Source organism: Oncorhynchus tshawytscha, linkage group LG08, assembly GCF_018296145.1.
Source record: "Oncorhynchus tshawytscha isolate Ot180627B linkage group LG08, Otsh_v2.0, whole genome shotgun sequence".
NCBI classification, from domain to species: domain Eukaryota; kingdom Metazoa; phylum Chordata; class Actinopteri; order Salmoniformes; family Salmonidae; genus Oncorhynchus; species Oncorhynchus tshawytscha.
The window spans coordinates 4513760-4532854 of NC_056436.1; the positions used below are offsets into that span (position 1 = coordinate 4513760).

At 47.0% G+C, this 19095-nt stretch overlaps 1 protein-coding gene across 1 annotated transcript in view; it reads right to left on the bottom strand.

Moving 5' to 3' along the window:
- Positions 1–19095, bottom strand: part of LOC112239191 (protein unc-80 homolog) — a 91258-nt gene that overhangs the window by 40567 nt on the left and 31596 nt on the right. Inside the window, exons 20-33 of the mRNA XM_042326225.1 lie at positions 15140–15246; positions 14532–14631; positions 9984–10156; positions 9411–9623; positions 9154–9289; positions 7532–7665; positions 7149–7326; positions 6175–6378; positions 5657–5757; positions 3382–3579; positions 2164–2271; positions 1396–1534; positions 837–1018; positions 494–625 (exon numbers count right to left, since the gene is read on the bottom strand). Coding sequence (XP_042182159.1) covers positions 494–625; positions 837–1018; positions 1396–1534; positions 2164–2271; positions 3382–3579; positions 5657–5757; positions 6175–6378; positions 7149–7326; positions 7532–7665; positions 9154–9289; positions 9411–9623; positions 9984–10156; positions 14532–14631; positions 15140–15246 — 2105 coding nt within the window. The remainder of the gene's footprint in view (positions 1–493; positions 626–836; positions 1019–1395; positions 1535–2163; positions 2272–3381; positions 3580–5656; positions 5758–6174; positions 6379–7148; positions 7327–7531; positions 7666–9153; positions 9290–9410; positions 9624–9983; positions 10157–14531; positions 14632–15139; positions 15247–19095) is intronic.

The window sequence follows — 19095 nt, forward strand, 5'->3', positions numbered from 1 at the left end:
CTAGTATTGAATGACAAGTGATCTGAATACATAGTTTTTTGGTTTTCATGCTAGACAAAAAAAAAAGCATAGCAACACAAAGAAATTAACCCCCAAAAAAGTGTCATGGCCGACTATCAATTTAGTAGCATAATATTGTACTGTTTATCAGTCCTCTAAAGCTTATTTCCTGGTGCCATAGCGAACACAAGGAATAAATACACTGGGATAACAGTACCAAGTGTTACTATAACAGTTGTAGCATAATGGGTCCGTTGTAGCATTAGTAAGGTTAGTAAAACAGATGCAACTCCACATACCATTTCAATTTACAGCATTATGTCCATGTAATTCAATATACATGCACCAATAACGTACACCACAACAGACTTAAAATGTCAGACAAATGTGTACTTTGGTTTATAGTAAACATTGGTCAACCACTAGGCTCATTGTAAATTCTGTAAGTATCTGCTGATTGGACAGTAATCCAGGCAGCAGGGGCGGGACTTACAGAGTTGTCCTCGTTGATTGGGTCTTGGACGCTGCCAGTGTTGGAGGGTACCCAGGGCGGGTCAAACATGGGCACACAGGGCATGCCCAGGATAGGTGAGGGCAGGGTGAAGTTGATGCTGGGCGGAGGGATCTAAAACATAGAGAATTATGTAGATTAGTTCATGAGAAAATAATTCAACAAAGCAAGAGACTTAACAAGAGGCCTACACTTTAGAGTCAAGATCATTTATGTAAATAATGAAAAGCCACAGGACTCAAATATAGAACCTTGGGGGATACCCGTTGTCAACTCCTCATTTTGACTAACAGTTGTTTTAGTAGAGGCTACAGTTCTACTGCACCTTGAAGATCTGCTGGGCACCCTCCTCCATGCGCGGCCACACCTGGTAGCGGAAGCGCCACAGCGTGTAGAACTTGAACACCGAGTTGATGCGCTGGCTCGCCTCAGCGTGTTGGAACTCAGCCATCATCATCTCTGTCACCGCGTCAGGCACCTTCACCGCACACAGCAAGAACATGGCAGCTGGGGAGTGGTGAGAGGACGGGGGTTAGAGAGAGAGAGAGGTAAAGTGAGGCGGGGTGAGAGAGAAAGTGGGGATCGACAGAGATATACAGCGTGAGAGAGAGAGAGAGAGAAAGAGAGACAGAGCGAGAGAGAAAAAAGAGAGGGAAAAAAAGAGAGAGAGACAAAGAGAGAAAATATATACTACATTTTAAACTCTTCCATTTATCTTTAGACTGGAGGCAAAGCAGTGAGCACAGATTCAGAGTTTGGAGTGGAGCCCAGAATATCTCACCAGAATAGGCTTGGAATAACTCTAGTTACTGACATTAAAAGAGAAATTGTTCAAACAGAAACCCTGCTATCCATGACAGTCACCCACAGTTCTCTGTAGTCACCTGCAGCGGCAGCCATATGCTCGTCCACACTCAGCAGGAGCTCCCAGGCTGCAGGCTGGACGTCTGCGTACATGTCCTCTGTCAGGATGGGCGCCGCCTTGATCAGCAGTGACAGAGGAGCTGGGGACAGGCTCATCACCTGAGGGGAGAGGCCACAGCAAGCAAGGGTTAGCATTAGCATGCTAGTGGAGATCTGATAGCATTGCTAGTGTGGGCATATAGCTTGTATAGCATGCTAGGGACAGAGGGGCCAGGGACAGGCTCATCACCTGAAGGGAAAGGCCATAGACCACAGACAGCCAGCGTTAGCATTAGCATGCTAGTAGATATACCATTGCTGCTGTAGGCCTATAGCTTGTATTAGTATGGTATTGCATGGTGCTGCAATATACTTGAGTTGGCTGAGAGGGCTGTAGCGAGTTAGCATGCTACTTCAGTAGTAGAATTAGAGATTATGTATTTGAGTGGGTAGAAGCATGTGGGCGTGGGGTGAGGACATCTTGGCATGTGGTTGGCATCTTGCTCTAGATAAACAAGCACGTGGCGACACAGTGGCATCTGTTGACACGCTGCTTCAGACAGATGGACGGACAGACAGACAGACAGGCTGGTGGACAGACATACAGGCTAACGGACAGAGACACACACAGGCTGATGGACGGATAGACAGACTACCAGACAGACGGATGGACAGACAGATGCTCTGGCACATGCTATGGCTACCAGGGCATGTGTTGGCATGAGGGCTGTAGGGCTGTAGGTGGGCACCTGGTTGCGGATGTACTTGAGCATGCCCGTGTCCTTCTTGCCCTCGGTGTTGGAGTCTTTGGGGCGTCTCTTCATGGACGGGGTCCTCAGACTGGACTTGTCTGACCACTGGAGACACAAAGAGAGGAAGACATTGGAAAATACACTTCAGTTACAGTATCATCAAACCACATTACATCACTTCAATACATGTGCTGCTGCCATGTTGTGTTGCTACCATGTTGTTGTCTTGTCATGTTGTGTTGCTACCATGCTGTGTTGTCATGTGTTGCTGTCTTGTATTTTTAATCCCAGGCCCTCATCCCCGCAGGAGGCCTTTTGCCTTCTGGTAGGCCGTCATTGTATGTAAATAAGAATGTGTTCTTAACTGACTTGCTCAGTTAGATATAGGTTAAATAAAAAAAGAAACATGCCAACCTTACATCACATCAATACATTTAAATTCACACCCCTCCATATCACATCACATCAATACATTTAAATTCACACCCCTCCATATCACATCACATCAACACATTTAAATTCACACCCCTCCATATCACATCACATCAACACATTTAAATTCACACCCCTCCATATCACATCACATCAACACATTTAAATTCACACCCCTCCACATCACATCAATACATTTAAATTCACACCCCTCCATATCACATCACATCAATACATTTAAATTCACACCCCTCCATATCACATCACATCAATACATTTAAATTCACACCCCTCCATATCACATCAATACATTTAAATTCACACCCCTCCATATCCACATCATACATTTACATCACATCAACACATTTAAATTCACACCCTCCATCAATACATCACATCACTTCACATCAATACATTTAAATTCAACCCCTCCATATCACATTTTAAATTCACACCCCTCCAATCACATCACATCAATACATTTAAATTCACACCCCTCCATATCACATCACATCAATACATTTAAATTCACCCCTCCATCACTTCACATCAATACATTTAAATTCACATCATTTAAATTCACATCACATCACATCACATCAATACATTTAATACATTTAAATTCACACCCTCCATCCACATCAATACATTTAAATTCACACATCACATCAATACATTTAAATTCACACCCCTCCATATCACATCACATCAATACATTTAAATTCACACCCCTCCATATCACATCACTTCAATACATTTCAGTCCACTCCTCTCTGCGCCCACCTCCTTGTTTTTCTTGGACCGGCTACTGATGTTCCCTGCACTGTCTTCTCTCAGGCTGTCCACTGTCTCCCCGTAGAGCAGCTTGATGGCACGCACCAGGCGGGCACAGGAGCGGCTGTGGTGCTGGTAGCAGCGTGGGTGGCAGAACTCCACGTGGGTACAGATGAAACTCTGCTGGTTGCACAGCAGAATCATGATCTACAGAGGAAGACAACAGAGGGAACAACAGTTATACAGGATGAATGGGCTTGATGAGGGCAATGTGCTGGCTTTATAGCATGTGTGGTCAGGTGAATGGGGTTGATGAGGGCAATGTGCTAGCTTTATAGCATGTGTATACAGGTGAATGGGCTTGATGAGGGCAATGTGCTAGCTTTATAGCATGTGTATACAGGTGAATGGGCTTGATGAGGGCAATGTGCTAGCTTTATAGCATGTGTATACAGGTGAATGGGGTTGATGAGGGCAATGTGCTGGCTTTATAGCATGTGTATACAGGTGAATGGGCTTGATGAGGGCAATGTGCTAGCTTTATAGCATGTGTATACAGGTGAATGGGCTTGATGAGGGCAATGTGCTAGCTTTATAGCATGTGTATACAGGTGAATGGGCTTGATGAGGGCAATGTGCTGGCTTTATAGCATGTGTATACAGGTGAATGGGCTTGATGAGGGCAATGTGCTAGCTTTATAGCATGTGTATACAGGTGAATGGGGTTGATGAGGACAATGTGCTAGCTTTATAGCATGTGTATACAGGTGAATGGGGTTGATGAGGACAATGTGCTAGCTTTATAGCATGTGTATACAGGTGAATGGGCTTGATGAGGGCAATGTGCTAGCTTTATAGCATGTGTATACAGGTGAATGGGCTTGATGAGGGCAATGTGCTAGCTTTATAGCATGTGTGGTCAGGTGAATGGGGTTGATGAGGACAATGTGCTAGCTTTATAGCATGTGTATACAGGTGAATGGGGTTGATGAGGACAATGTGCTAGCTTTATAGCATGTGTGGTCAGGTGAATGGGGTTGATGAGGGCAATGTGCTAGCTTTATAGCATGTGTATACAGGTGAATGGGCTTGATGAGGGCAATGTGCTAGCTTTATAGCATGTGTATACAGGTGAATGGGCTTGATGAGGGCAATGTGCTGGCTTTATAGCATGTGTATACAGGTGAATGGGCTTGATGAGGGCAATGTGCTGGCTTTATAGCATGTGTATACAGGTGAATGGGGTTGATGAGGACAATGTGCTAGCTTTATAGCATGTGTATACAGGTGAATGGGCTTGATGAGGGCAATGTGCTATCTTTATAGCATGTGTATACAGGTGAATGGGCTTGATGAGGGCAATGTGCTGGCTTTATAGCATGTGTATACAGGTGAATGGACTTGATGAGGGCAATGTGCTGGCTTTATAGCATGTGTATACAGGTGAATGGGCTTGATGAGGACAATGTGCTAGCTTTATAGCATGTGTGGTCAGGTGAATGGGGTTGATGAGGGCAATGTGCTAGCTTTATAGCATGTGTATGTAACAGTATAGCTTCCGTCCCTCTCCTCGCCCCTACCTGGGCTCGAACCAGGGACCCTCTGCACACATCATCAACTGACACCCACGAAGCATCGTTACCCATTGCTCCACAAAGGCTGCGGCCCGTGCAGAGCAAGGGGAACTACTACTTCAAGGTCTCAGAGCGAGTGACGTCACCAATTGAAACGCTATTAGCGCGCCCCACCGCTAACTAGCTAGCCATTTCACATCGGTTACATGTATACAGGTGAATGGGCTTGATGAGGGCAATGTGCTAGCTTTATAGCATGTGTATACAGGTGAATGGGCTTGACGAGGGCAATGTGCTAGCTTTATAGCATGTGTGGTCAGGTGAATGGGCTTGATGAGGGCAATGTGCTAGCTTTATAGCATGTGTATACAGGTGAATGGGCTTAATGAGGGCAATGTGCTAGCTTTATAGCATGTGTATACAGGTGAATGGGCTTGATGAGGGCAATGTGCTAGCTTTATAGCATGTGTATACAGGTGAATGGGCTTGATGAGGGCAATGTGCTAGCTTTATAGCATGTGTATACAGGTGAATGGGCTTGATGAGGGCAATGTGCTAGCTTTATAGCATGTGTATACAGGTGGATGGGGTTGATGAGGACAATGTGCTAGCTTTATAGCAGGTGAATGGGCTTGATGAGGGCAGTTGAATGCACGCTAGTAGGTACGCACGTAAAAGTACGCACACACATGCACACACACAGCACCTACATGTAGCCAGGACATGTTACGGTGGTAGTTGTCCTCTGCTCCACCGGTGCCTCCTGAACCCTCCGGCTCAATACTGGGTTCACTGGTGCTCCATGGACTTCCTGTCATGTCACAACACACAGCAATACTGTATCAGTTTACTTCATTGACTCTCCTCGTGGAAATCCGTTATGTTGCATCTCCCATCAAACAAACAACATTCGTCATTGAGTTAACTACTCAAAGGGGACAGATGACAATGAATGCTATACATCACATGTTGATACAGAGTTGTTGAATGACAGGTGACTACTATGACTGAGTAGTAGGCAAATCGGGCTCCATAGGACTCTGGCCAAATGTAGTGCACTTTATCGGATTTAGGGTGCCTACATCTGTGATTAGAATAGATCAGATGATCTATTCGTTTAGATCTATGTGTGGAAGTTGTCACCAGATCAGATCTTATTCACCCACCTAATGGTCAAGGTTGGGATATGGGGTTGGGATTCTGAGATCAGTGGTTAGTGTGTTGTTACCTATGTCAGTGACAGTGTCCCTGCTCTGGGACAGCAGTCCCTCCTCGTTCTCTGACTCTGAGTCTTGGCGGGACATCTTGGTGCTCTTCAGGCTGCCGGCCCGGCGGATGGAGGACAGAGAGCCCCCCTTCTTCACCCTGAAACTCCTGGCCCCCTTGATTTGCAGCAGGCGAGAGCCCCCGGCACGACTCTTCCTGATGGGAGCTGGACGGGCAGAATTCAAAAGGTTAGTCTGCAATCTCACTGGATTTATGAAGTCCCATAATTCCCACACACTGGATTTATGAAGTCCCATAATTCCCACACACTGGATTTATGAAGTCCTATACTTCCCATACACTGGGTTTATGAAGTCCCATACTTCCCATACACTGGGTTTATGAAGTCCCATACTTCCCATACACTGGGTTTATGAAGTCCTATACTTCCCATACACTGGGTTTATGAAGTCCCATACTTCCCACACACTGGGTTTATGAAGTCCTATACTTCCCATACACTGGGTTTATGAAGTCCTATACTTCCCACACACTGGGTTTATGAAGTCCTATACTTCCCATACACTGGGTTTATGAAGTCCTATACTTCCCATACACTGGGTTTATGAAGTCCCATACTTCCCATACACTGGGTTTATGAAGTCCCATACTTCCCATACACTGGGTTTATGAAGTCCTATACTTCCCATACACTGGGTTTATGAAGTCCCATACTTCCCACACACTGGGTTTAAAACCTCTTGGTAACACTTTACACAAGGCACACACATACAGGGCTGGATTACCGAACAGACACGTAGGGCATGTGCCCTGGGGCCACCAACCTCCATGGGGCACACAACCCATTTTGGGAGGTTTGGGGGAGGTTGTGGGAAAATATGGCCGTTTTATCAATTTCCTGAAAAGTTTCTGTTTTAGAGATTTTCATCTGACAGGGACCCTTATCACACGGCCAACTTAGCAGAACTCAATTACCCAGAGGCTCCTGGGCCTTCTTGTCGTCGCAGGCCGTGTCAGACTTGAGTGTGTGGCTGCTGCTGTTCAAAGAGTCGTGGCCGTCCTCGTCGTCTAGGATACCGGCAAAGCTGATCTTCCTCTCATAACGGTGGTGACTCAGCTCAGGGTCCAGCCTCAATCGACAGCTCTCCAAATCCTACAAACACACACAACGCAGACATACACACATGGACAGACACACACATGCACACATGAACACACACACACACATGGACAGACATATGCGAACAGACAGACACACAAATATGCGCGAACACACACACACACCAATTGATTTATAGGGATATGATTGCATTAGAGGTAGTGAGTAAGTGTCAAGTAAGTGAAGTTCTCCCACTGACCACCTGGGGCTCTGTGCGTGGCCGGGGGAGGCAGGGGAATGTCTCTCTGAGGAACGTGGTGATCTCCAGCAGTAACTGGCAGGCGGCCATCTTGAGAGCGAAAGGACAGCCGCATTTTGTTGGGTTGACTGTATCTGGGGACGTATAAAAAAATATATAAAACAATTATTTGATGAACGTTTTTACTTGGCCTTACTGCTATTAGCCCATACAAAAGCATTGAATAACAGATTCACTACATGGAACAACAGATAGTCCCCCCAAAATATCAAAAGGAAGCTGGTTCTGAAGTGTCTGTCCTATATCTGAACATTGTTTTGGCACTAAACAGTCTCCACATACACTATACCTCCATTAATATCTTCAACTGGTATCAGGGGACCTTCAGACAAGTCTAGTGAGGGCAGTGTCGTCCTAGAGCAAAACAACTGCCCCCAACTGCCCCCAACTGACCCCTCTGTGTTCGTATCATTTCCACAGAGGGGTCATAGTGTGTAGACCAAGCTGTTGGGATGCTACAGACAGAAGATGGCAGATTTCCACAGAGGGTAGCCTGTGGGGGTCATAGTGTGTAGACCAAGCTGTTGGGATGCTACAGACAGAAGATGGCAGATCGGCTATACCGACTTCAGACGAGTCCAAAGCAGCCTGTGGGGGTCATAGTGTGTAGACCAAACTGTTGGGATGCTACAGACAGAAGATGGCAGATCGGCTATACCGACTTCAGACGAGTCCAAAGCAGCTTGTGGGGGTCATAGTGTGTAGACCAAACTGTTGGGATGCTACAGACAGAAGATGGCAGATCGGCTATACCGACTTCAGACGAGTCCAAAGCAGCCTGTGGGGGTCATAGTGTGTAGACCAAGCTGTTGGGATGCTACAGACAGAAGATGGCAGATCGGCTATACCGACTTCAGACGAGTCCAAAGCAGCCTGTGGGGGTCATAGTGTGTAGACCAAACTGTTGGGATGCTACAGACAGAAGATGGCAGATCGGCTATACCGACTTCAGCGAGTCCAAAGCAGCCTGTGGGGGTCATAGTGTGTAGACCAAACTGTTGGGATGCTACAGACAGAAGATGGCAGATCGGCTATACCGACTTCAGACGAGTCCAAAGCAGCCTGTGGGGGTCATAGTGTGTAGACCAAACTGTTGGGATGCTACAGACAGAAGATGGCAGATCGGCTATACCGACTTCAGACGAGTCCAAAGCAGCCTGTGGGGGTCATAGTGTGTAGACCAAACTGTTGGGATGCTACAGACAGAAGATGGCAGATCGGCTAGCTTGTGGGGGTCATAGTGCAAAACTGAGAACACCATCTTGTTCGTGAGAGTCTCGTCTTTCCAAACCGTTTGGACGCTATAGACGATTTTGCGAGAAGAGCAATTTTCGGAATGCCTCATGGTCTGACAAACAACACTCTAGCTCTGTCAGCTTTCACGGCAGATGTGGAAGTGAATGGACAAAAACACATATCTCTAGCTTAAAATGACATGTTTCTATGGGGATTTGCGCATTATGCTAATTTAAAGGGATAGTTTACTAAAAATACAGATGAACAAGATTCTTCTGTGAACCATATTTCCCTTTAAGGTGACATTTTCCTTTTCTATGGCTTACTGTCGTCTAAGTAGTCCTCCTCCTCATCCTCCTTTCTCAATCTTCGCTTGGTCTCCTCGTCATAGATAAAACCCAGGATGTTGGCAGGACTCTCGCTGTCTGAGTGGCACAGCTCACTGAGACGTGTACCAATGGCCTGGGAGAGGAAGGCCAGGGACAGGCACACACACACACACACTATTAGCGCCTGTCTTCATACACAATCTCGGTCAGTAGAATCATTTGATAGTTGCTCATCCCATCAGAAAGTCACTCACATCTCCCCATTGACAGAAGTGCTTGGCTGCATTCCACTGGAGCTTCTGGTTCCTCTTGTTTCCCACCACGGGCGAGCGTCCCCGAGACAGACCCCGCTTGGTGATGTTCACGTGGTGACCCTTCATCCACTCGGGCCAGTTGCCACGGTTACAACGGTGGACGAAGCGGGCGCACTCCAGGAACAGGGAGGCTCTGGCAACCACGGGAGCTTCCTGTCGGACACCAGGAAGTACAATAATGTCCTGTCAGATCACTGAAAGCTTACTTCAATCAATCCCATATTGCAATATTTACACATTTTTCCCTCTGTCAAATAACATTCCAGAACGGTTGAGTCTAGTAAAAAAGGCTTATTACTACCTGGTAGACTCCCCTCACAGGAGTATACAGCAGTTGATTGATCATTGATTCATTGAATAAGATGTGCTAGTATTGGAACAGATGAAATATGTGGAAAGTCTGGGGAATCCAGAGGACAGGTTTGAAAAACACTGAATTAAACAAAGACAATGTGTAAACATTCACATGAGTGCTTTGATTTAACTCCAGCCTGAGACTACTGTATAACTGACCAGGTCGAGCGCAGCAGCCAGGATGGATGCGTCAGGGATGGTGCCTGGCTCGCAGCAGTTCAACAGGAACTGGAAGCGTTTCATGCCCTGGCGGATGGCGGTCAGGTTCACCACGTTCTTGTTCTTCATGGCCTCCTGGCTGGCTGCCAGGCGCTCCTGGAACCCCTGGGGCCCTGGTGGAGGAGGAAGGAAGCGGGAGAGAGAAAGGGGGAGGGGAGATGAGGTATGGGAAGGATGGGGAGGGGTAGATGAGAGAAAGAGAAAGAGAGGAGGGGAGAGGGAGAGGGGAGGGATAGGAGGATAAGAGGAGAAGGAGGAGAAGAGAGAGGAAGAGGAGGGGAGGGATAGGAGGATAGGAGGAGATGAGAGAGAGAGCAAGAGGAAGGGGGAGGGAGGAAGTGATGGGGGAGAACAGAGAGACAGAGAGAGAAACAGCAGTAACAGAAAGAAAAGAGGTGAGTAGAGCAGACTAGAGCCATCTGGGGCCTGGACCTCTATTCTACAGCATAACTAGAGCCTGGAGGTTTTTCTGACCATCTGATCTAACCAGGAAAAACTCAGGGCTCTGGGCAATATCTTTGCGAGTGCTGGCATGAATGACACACCCATATAGCAACATGATCACACAAAAGAACGAGAGAACAGACTATAGAACATAGCATGATTAGGTCATGTCTGAATCCATTGAACGAAAAGCACCATCGAGCCACTTAACAAACGAAGCTGGAGAGAAAGATGGACACACGGTCATTAAGCAAGGAAATGTGCAACATTCAACAAATATGATGACTTTGTTGTAACTCTGTGGGTTTCTGTCCATAATGGGATAAGTGGTTCAACAAAGACAAGACAGTTACAGCACCATGTGCCCCACATGTTGTGTTTGGAGTCTCACTATCTACCCCTCGTCTATCCCCCTCTCCTCTTCCCTGTCTTGTCCCTCTCTCCCTCCTTCTCCTGGTCTCTCTACCTGTCTTGTCCCTCTCTCCCTCCTTCTCCCGGTCTCTCTACCTGTCTTGTCCCTCTCTCCCCTCTCCTCTTCCCTGTCTTGTCCCTCTCTCCCTCCTTCTCCCGGTCCCTCTACCTGTCTTGTCCCTCTCTCCCTCCTTCTCCCGGTCCCTCTACCTGTTTTGTCCCTCTCTCCCTCCTTCTCCCGGTCTCTCTACCTGTCTTGACCCTCTCTCCCCTCTCTCCTCTTCCCTGTCTTGTCCCTCTCTCCCTCCTTCTCCTGGTCCCTCTACCTGTCTTGTCCCTCTCTCCCCTCTCCTCTTCCCTGTCTTGTCCCTCTCTCCCTCCTTCTCCTGGTCTCTCTACCTGTCTTGTCCCCCTCTCCTCTTCCCTGTCTTGTCCCTCTCTCCCTCCTTCTCCCGGTCTCTCTACCTGTCTGGTCCCTCTCTCCCCTCTCCTCTTCCCTGTCTTGTCCCTCTCTCCCTGCTTCTCCCGGTCCCTCTACCTGTCTGGTCCCTCTCTCCCCTCTCCTCTTCCCTGTCTTGTCCCTCTCTCCCTGCTTCTCCCGGTCCCTCTACCTGTCTGGTCCCTCTCTCCCTCCTCCGTCTACCTGTCTTGTCCCTCTCTCCCTCCTTCTCCTGGTCTCTCTACCTGTCTTGTCCCTCTCTCCCTCCTTCTCCCGGTCCCTCTACCTGTCTTGTCCCTCTCCCTCCTCCCGGTCTCTCCCTTGTCCCTCTCTCCCTCCTTCTCCCGTCTCTCTACCTGTCTTGTCCCTCTCTCCCTCCTTCTCCCTTGGTCTCTCTACCTGTCTTGTCCCTCTCTCCCTCCTTCTCCCGTCTTGTCCCTCTCTACCTCCTTCTCCCGTCTTGTCTTGTCCTCTCTCCCTCCTTCTCCCTGTCTTGTCCCTCTCTCCCTCCTTCTCTTGTCCCTCCGGTCTACCTGTCTGTCTCCCTCTCTCCCTCCTCCCCTCTCTCCCTCCCTGTCTTGTCCCTCTCTCCCTCCTTCTCCCAGTCCCTCTACCTGTCTTGTCCCTCTCTCCCTCCTTCTCCCGGTCTCTCTACCTGTCTTGTCCCTCTCTCCCTCCTTCTCCCGGTCTCTCTACCTGTCTTGTCCCTCTCTCCCTCCTTCTCCCGGTCCCTCTACCTGTCTGGTCCCTCTCTCCCTCCTCCGTCTACCTGTCTTGTCCCTCTCTCCCTCCTTCTCCCGGTCCCTCTACCTGTCTTGTCCCTCTCTCCCTCCTTCTCCCCGGTCTCCCTCTACCTGTCTTGTCCCTCTCTCCCTCCTTCTCCCGGTCCCTCTACCTGTCTTGTCCCTCTCTCCCTCCTTCTCCCGGTCCCTCTACCTGTCTTGTCCCTCTCTCCCTCCTTCTCCCGGTCTCTCTACCTGTCTTGTCCCTCTCTCCCTCCTTCTCCCGGTCTCTCTACCTGTCTTGTCCCTCTCTCCCTCCTTCTCCCGGTCCCTCTCCCCTCCTTCCCCGGTCCCTCTACCTGTCTTGTCCCTCTCTCCCTCCTTCTCCCGGTCTCTCTACCTGTCTTGTCCCTCTCTCCCTCCTTCTCCCGGTCTCTCTACCTGTCTTGTCCCTCTCTCCCTCCTTCTCCCGGTCTCTCTCTTGTCCCTCTCTCCCTCCTTCTCCCGGTCCCTCTACCTGTCTTGTCCCTCTCCTCCCTCCTCTCCCGGTCTCTCTACCTGTCTGGTCCCTCTCTCCCTCCTTCTCCCGGTCCCTCCCTGTCTTGTCCCTCTCTCCCTCCTTCTCCCGGTCCCTCTACCTGTCTTGTCCCTCTCTCCCTCCTCTCCCTGGTCTTGTCTTGTCCTCTCCCTCCTTCTCCCGGTCTCTCTACCTGTCTTGTCCCTCTCTCCCTCCTTCTCCCGGTCTTGTCTCTCTCTCCCTCCTTCTCCCGGTCCCTCTACCTGTCTTGTCCCTCTCTCCCTCCTTCTCCCTGGTCCCTCTACCTGTCTGGTCCCTCTCTCCCTCCTCTTGTCCCTCTCCCTCCTTCTCCCGGTCTACCTGTCTTGTCCCTCTCTCCCTTCTTCTCCCAGTCCCTCTACCTGTCTTGTCCCTCTCTCCCTCCTTCTCCCGGTCCCTCTACCTGTCTTGTCCCTCCCCCTCCTCCCCTCTCTCCCCTCCTCCCTGTCTTGTCCCTCTCTCCCTCCTCCCTCTACCTGTCTTGTCCCTCTCTCCCTCCTTCTCCCGGTCTCTCTACCTGTCTTGTCCCTCTCCCTCCTCCCTCCTTCTACCTGTCTCCCTCTCTCCCTCCTTCTCCCTGGTCCCTCTACCTGTCTTGTCCCTCTTTCCCTCCTTCTCCCGGTCCCTCTACCTGTCTTGTCCCTCTCTCCCTCCTTCTCCCGGTCCCTCTACCTGTCTTGTCTCTCTCCCTCCTTCTCCCGGTCCCTCTACCTGTCTTGTCCATCTTTCTCTCCTTCTCCTGGTCCCTCTACCTGTCTGGTCCCTCTCTCCCTCCTCTGTCTACCTATCTTGTCTCTCTCTCCCTCTTTCTCCCGGTCCCTCTACCTGTCTTGTCCCTCTCTCCCTCCTTCTCCCGGTCCCTCTACCTGTCTTGTCCCTCTTTCCCTCCTTCTCCTGGTCCCTCTACCTGTCTGGTCCCTCTCTCCCTCCTCCGTCTACCTGTCTTGTCCCTCTCTCCCTCCTTCTCCCGGTCCCTCTACCTGTCTCTCATATCCATGGGGACATTGGAGGTGTCCGTATGTGGCTAGATTGTGCCATGCTAGCAGAAGGACCATGGAGCTTCCTCTGGCCAGGAGAAGAGTTCAACATGGCTGCCATTAAACAGGGATGGAACAGACCCCGGGGACAAAAAAATACCCCAATGGGATATAATAAGGGCCTGTCGGTGTGGGCACTGGGCAGAGGTGACAAGGAACTGTCCAGTGAGCTAAAAGATGGGCATTTGCTTAAAAGGCTGATGGTTACTATAACTTCTGGAGATGTCCCCATGTTAGGGTATCATGTATGAGTCTAGGGTATCATGTATGAGTCTAGGGCATCATGTATGAGTCTAGGGTATCATGTATGAGTCTAGTTTATCATGTATGAGTCTAGGGCATCATGTATGAGTCTAGGGTATCATGTATGAGTCTAGGGCATCATGTAACAGTCTAGGGTATCATGTATGAGTCTAGGGCAACATGTATAAGTCTAGGGCATCATGTATGAGTCTAGGGCATCATGTATCAGTCTAGGGCATCATGTAACAGTCTAGGGCATCATGTATGAGTCTAGGGCATCATGTATCAGTTTAGGGTATCATGTATGAGTCTAGGGCATCATGTATAGGGCTAGGGGTCTCCCCCTCAATCTGCCAGGGGCTTGCACAGGCAGTGGTCGACAAATACATACAAACACCACTAGCATGAAAGATGGCGGCAGAGTGTACAGATCACTGGACGCACAGGACAGGCCAACGGACAGACCATAGACAGACTACGGACGGAACAGGACAGTCAGGCACATACACACAGAGAGGCGGGCGGGGTGAGGGGGTGAGCGGGCGGGGGGTGATAGGGGACACCCCGGGGGTCTACCATCTTTCTCTTCTGTGTGGTGAAGCTTGGATGGGTTCCGCCTGCCAGACCGCCATTTACCGAGCCGCTTGAAGAAATTCTCCTCCTCGTCCCGGCCGTACTCCACACCCCCTGCTCCCCCGCCGCCCTCTGACAGCTTCACGTTGCTGGTGAACTTCACCTGCAGGCAGGGGCGGTGGAGAGAGAAAAGACTGTCCACACCACCGGCAGTAGAACAACAAATATGTAGCATTAAAAAGATAAATAAATATATAAACAGAAATAACAAGTTGTAAACAAAAGAAACACAAACCATCTAACTAGTCATTTAAATAGATTTTCTTGTCTATCCCTTAGAAATGATCAAAATGCCCAGGTAACAATACAAGAGGACATGGTGTGCTCAGCTCAGTCGTGAGAAAAGGTTATACATCAGCCCATGGCTGTAAGACCAGGGCTCTCCAACCCTGTTCCCGGAGAGCTACCGTCCTGTAGGTTTTCACTCCAACCCTAATCTAGCACACCTGATTCTAATAGTTAGCTGGTTGATAAGCTGAATCAGGTTAGTTACAACTGGGGTTGGAGCGAAACCCTACAGGATGGTAGTTCTCCAGGAACAGGGTCGGAGAGCACTGAAGTAGACAGTTGTGAGAGACACAACCCCTTGTGGTCAGTAGGTGACCCCTGACCTTGGAGCTCTGGCGGATGAAGGAGAGTCGGTCCACAGAGCTGATGTCCAACAAGTCCTCCACCCCGTCGGTCAGCCCAGAGAGAGATGACCGCTTAAGCCAGTTACCTGCAAACACACCCCACCCCACCCAGGTCAGAGTAATGGAGGGATGGATGGAGGGAGGGAGGAGTGCAGAGGGGGTAAACATCACACTTATACATCGAGACATACACATACTGGCAGAAGACATACTGAATACACACACACACAGAAGCATAAACACAAATAAAAGTTATAATCCAAACAAATGCAGACAGAATAGCATAAAACACTTGGTCATAGAACAAGGCACATAGGAGCAGTTGTACACAACAAACAAACAAAGAGGGTCTGTGAAGCATACACACACACACACACACACACACACACACACACACACACCACACACACACACACACACACACACACATACACACATACGTAAGACAGAGACGGTAATACAAAAGAAGCCATAAAACAGTCCCCCGGCATGCTAGGGACAAAAGGAATACAAAAGAAGACCATAAAGAGATTAAGTGAATTGTCTACTCATCACCCGTACAACAAAACATGATGTTAGCCTACAGAAACATGATGTTAGCCTACAGAAACATGATGTTAGCCTACAGAAACATGATGTTAGCCTACAGAAACATGATGTTACACTACAGAAACATGATGTTAGCCTACAGAAACATGATGTTAGCCTACAGAAACATGATGTTAGCCTACAGAAACATGATGTTAGCCTACAGAAACATGATGTTAGACTACAGAAACATGATGTTAGACTACAGAAACATGATGTTAGCCTACAGAAACATGATGTTAGCCTACAGAAACATGATGTTAGCCTACAGAAACATGATGTTAGCCTACAGAAACATGATGTTAGCCTACAGAAACATGATGTTAGCCTACAGAAACATGATGTTAGCCTACAGAAACATGATGTTAGCCTACAGAAACATGATGTTAGCCTACAGAAACATGATGTTAGCCTACAGAAACATGTTAGCCTACAGAAACATGATGTTAGCCTACAGAAACATGTTAACCTACAGAAACATGATGTTAGCCTACAGAAACATGATGTTAGCCTACAGAAACATGATGTTAGCCTACAGAAACATGATGTTAGCCTACAGAAACATGATGTTAGCCTACAGAAACATGATGTTAGCCTACAGAAACATGATGTTAGCCTACAGAAACATGATGTTAAACATGATGTTAGCCTACAGAAACATGATGTTAGCCTACAGAAACATGATGTTAGCCTACAGAAACATGATGTTAGCCTACAGAAACATGATGTTAGCCTACAGAAACATGATAGCCTACAGAAACATGATGTTAGCCTACAGAAACATGATGTTAGCCTACAGAAACATGATGTTAGCCTACAGAAACATGATGTTAGCCTACAGAAACATGAAACATACAGAAACATGTTAGCCTACAGAAACATGATGTTAGATGAAACATGATGTTAGCCTACAGAAACATGATGTTAGACTACAGAAACATGTTAGCCTACAGAAACATGATGTTAGACTACAGAAACATGATGTTAGCCTACAGAAACATGATGTTAGCCTACAGAAACATGATGTTAGCCTACAGAAACATGATGTTAGCCTACAGAAACATGATGTTAGCCTACAGAAACATGATGTTAGACTACAGAAACATGATGTTAGACTACAGAAACAAAGCCTACAGAAACATGTTAGCAGAAACATGATGTTAGCCTACAGAAACATGATGTTAGCCTACAGAAACATGATGTTAGCCTACAGAAACATGATGTTAGCCTACAGAAACATGTTAACCTACAGAAACATGATGTTAGCCTACAGAAACATGATGTTAGCCTACAGAAACATGATGTTAGCCTACAGAAACATGATGTTAGCCTACAGAAACATGATGTTAGCCTACAGAAACATGATGTTAGCCTACAGAAACATGATGTTAGCCTACAGAAACATGATGTTAGCCTACAGAAACATGATGTTAGCCTACAGAAACATGATGTTAGCCTACAGAAACATGATGTTAGCCTACAGAAACATGATGTTAGCCTACAGAAACATGATGTTAGCCTACAGAAACATGATGTTAGAAACATGATGTTAGCCTACAGAAACATGATGTTAGCCTACAGAAACATGATGTTAGCCTACAGAAACATGATGTTAGCCTACAGAAACATGATGTTAGCCTACAGAAACATGATGTTAGCCTACAGAAACATGATGTTGTTAGCCTACAGAAACATGATGTTAGCCTACAGAAACATGATGTTAGCCTACAGAAACATGATGTTAGCCTACAGAAACATGATGTTAGCCTACAGAAACATGATGTTAGCCTACAGAAACATGATGTTAGCCTACAGAAACATGATGTTAGCCTACAGAAACATGATGTTAGCCTACAGAAACATGATGTTAGCCTACAGAAACATGATGTTAGCCTACAGAAACATGACGTTAGCCTACAGAAACATGATGTTAGACTACAGAAACATACAGAAACATGAAACATGTTAGCCTACTACAGAAACATGATGAAACATGATGTTAGCCTGACAGAAGAAACATGATGTTAGCCTACAGAAACATGATGTTAGCCTACAGAAACATGATGTTAGCCTACAGAAACATGATGTTAGCCTACAGAAACATGATGTTAGCCTACAGAAACATGATGTTAGCCTACAGAAACATGATGTTAGCCTGAAACATGATTTAGCCTACAGAAACATGATGTTAGCCTACAGAAACATGATGTTAGAAACATGATTTAGCCTACAGAAACATGATGTTAGCACAGAAACATGATGTTAGCCTACAGAAACATGATGTTAGCCTACAGAAACATGATGTTAGCCTACAGAGACATGATGTTAGACTACAGAAACATGATGTTAGACTACAGAGACATGATGTTAGACTACAGAAACATGTTAGCCTACAGAGACATGATGTTAGACTACAGAAACATGTTAGCCTACAGAAACATGACGTTAGACTACAGAAACATGATGTTAGCCTACAGAAACATGATGTTAGCCTACAGAAACATGACGTTAGCCTACAGAAACATGATGTTAGACTACAGAAACATGATGTTAGACTACAGAGACATGATGTTAGACTACAGAAACATGATGTTAGACTACAGAAACATGATGTTAGCCTACAGAAACATGATGTTAGCCTACAGAAACATGATGTTAGCCTACAGAAACATGATGTTAGCCTACAGAAACATGACGTTAGCCTACAGAAACATGATGTTAGCCTACAGAAACATGATGTTAGCCTACAGAAACATGATGTTAGCCAGAAACATGACTACAGAAACATGATGTTAGCCTACAGAAACATGATGTTAGCCTACAGAAACATGTTAACCTACAGAAACATGAGGTTAGCGTACAGAAACATGACGTTAGCCTACAGAAACATGACGTTAGCCTACAGAAACATGATGTTAGCCTACAGAAACATGATGTTAGCCTACAGAAACATGACGTTAGCCTACAGAAACATGACGTTAGCCTACAGAAGCATGAAGTTAGCATACAGAAACATGACATTTGCCTACACGCAAACCCTGTACTTAGTAACACAAAGTTAGAGAGATGCAGCTACGAGTTCATCACGACACTAATGATCCAGTGACAAAGTTGTATTTTCAATCAATCATACATCGTGTCAGTAGTTAGGTTTCTATCCAATTGGCGACAGATTTTCATGCGAATATTCAAAAATCTGCATACAAACAATTGGTCCAATATGCCCGATTTCCCATCAGATACAGTGCATTTACATAAGTATTTAAATCAAATCAAACTTTTTTTGTAACATGCACCTATTGGAGTATCTGTCCATAAGACAACTTTAAGCAGTGCACTCCACAGAG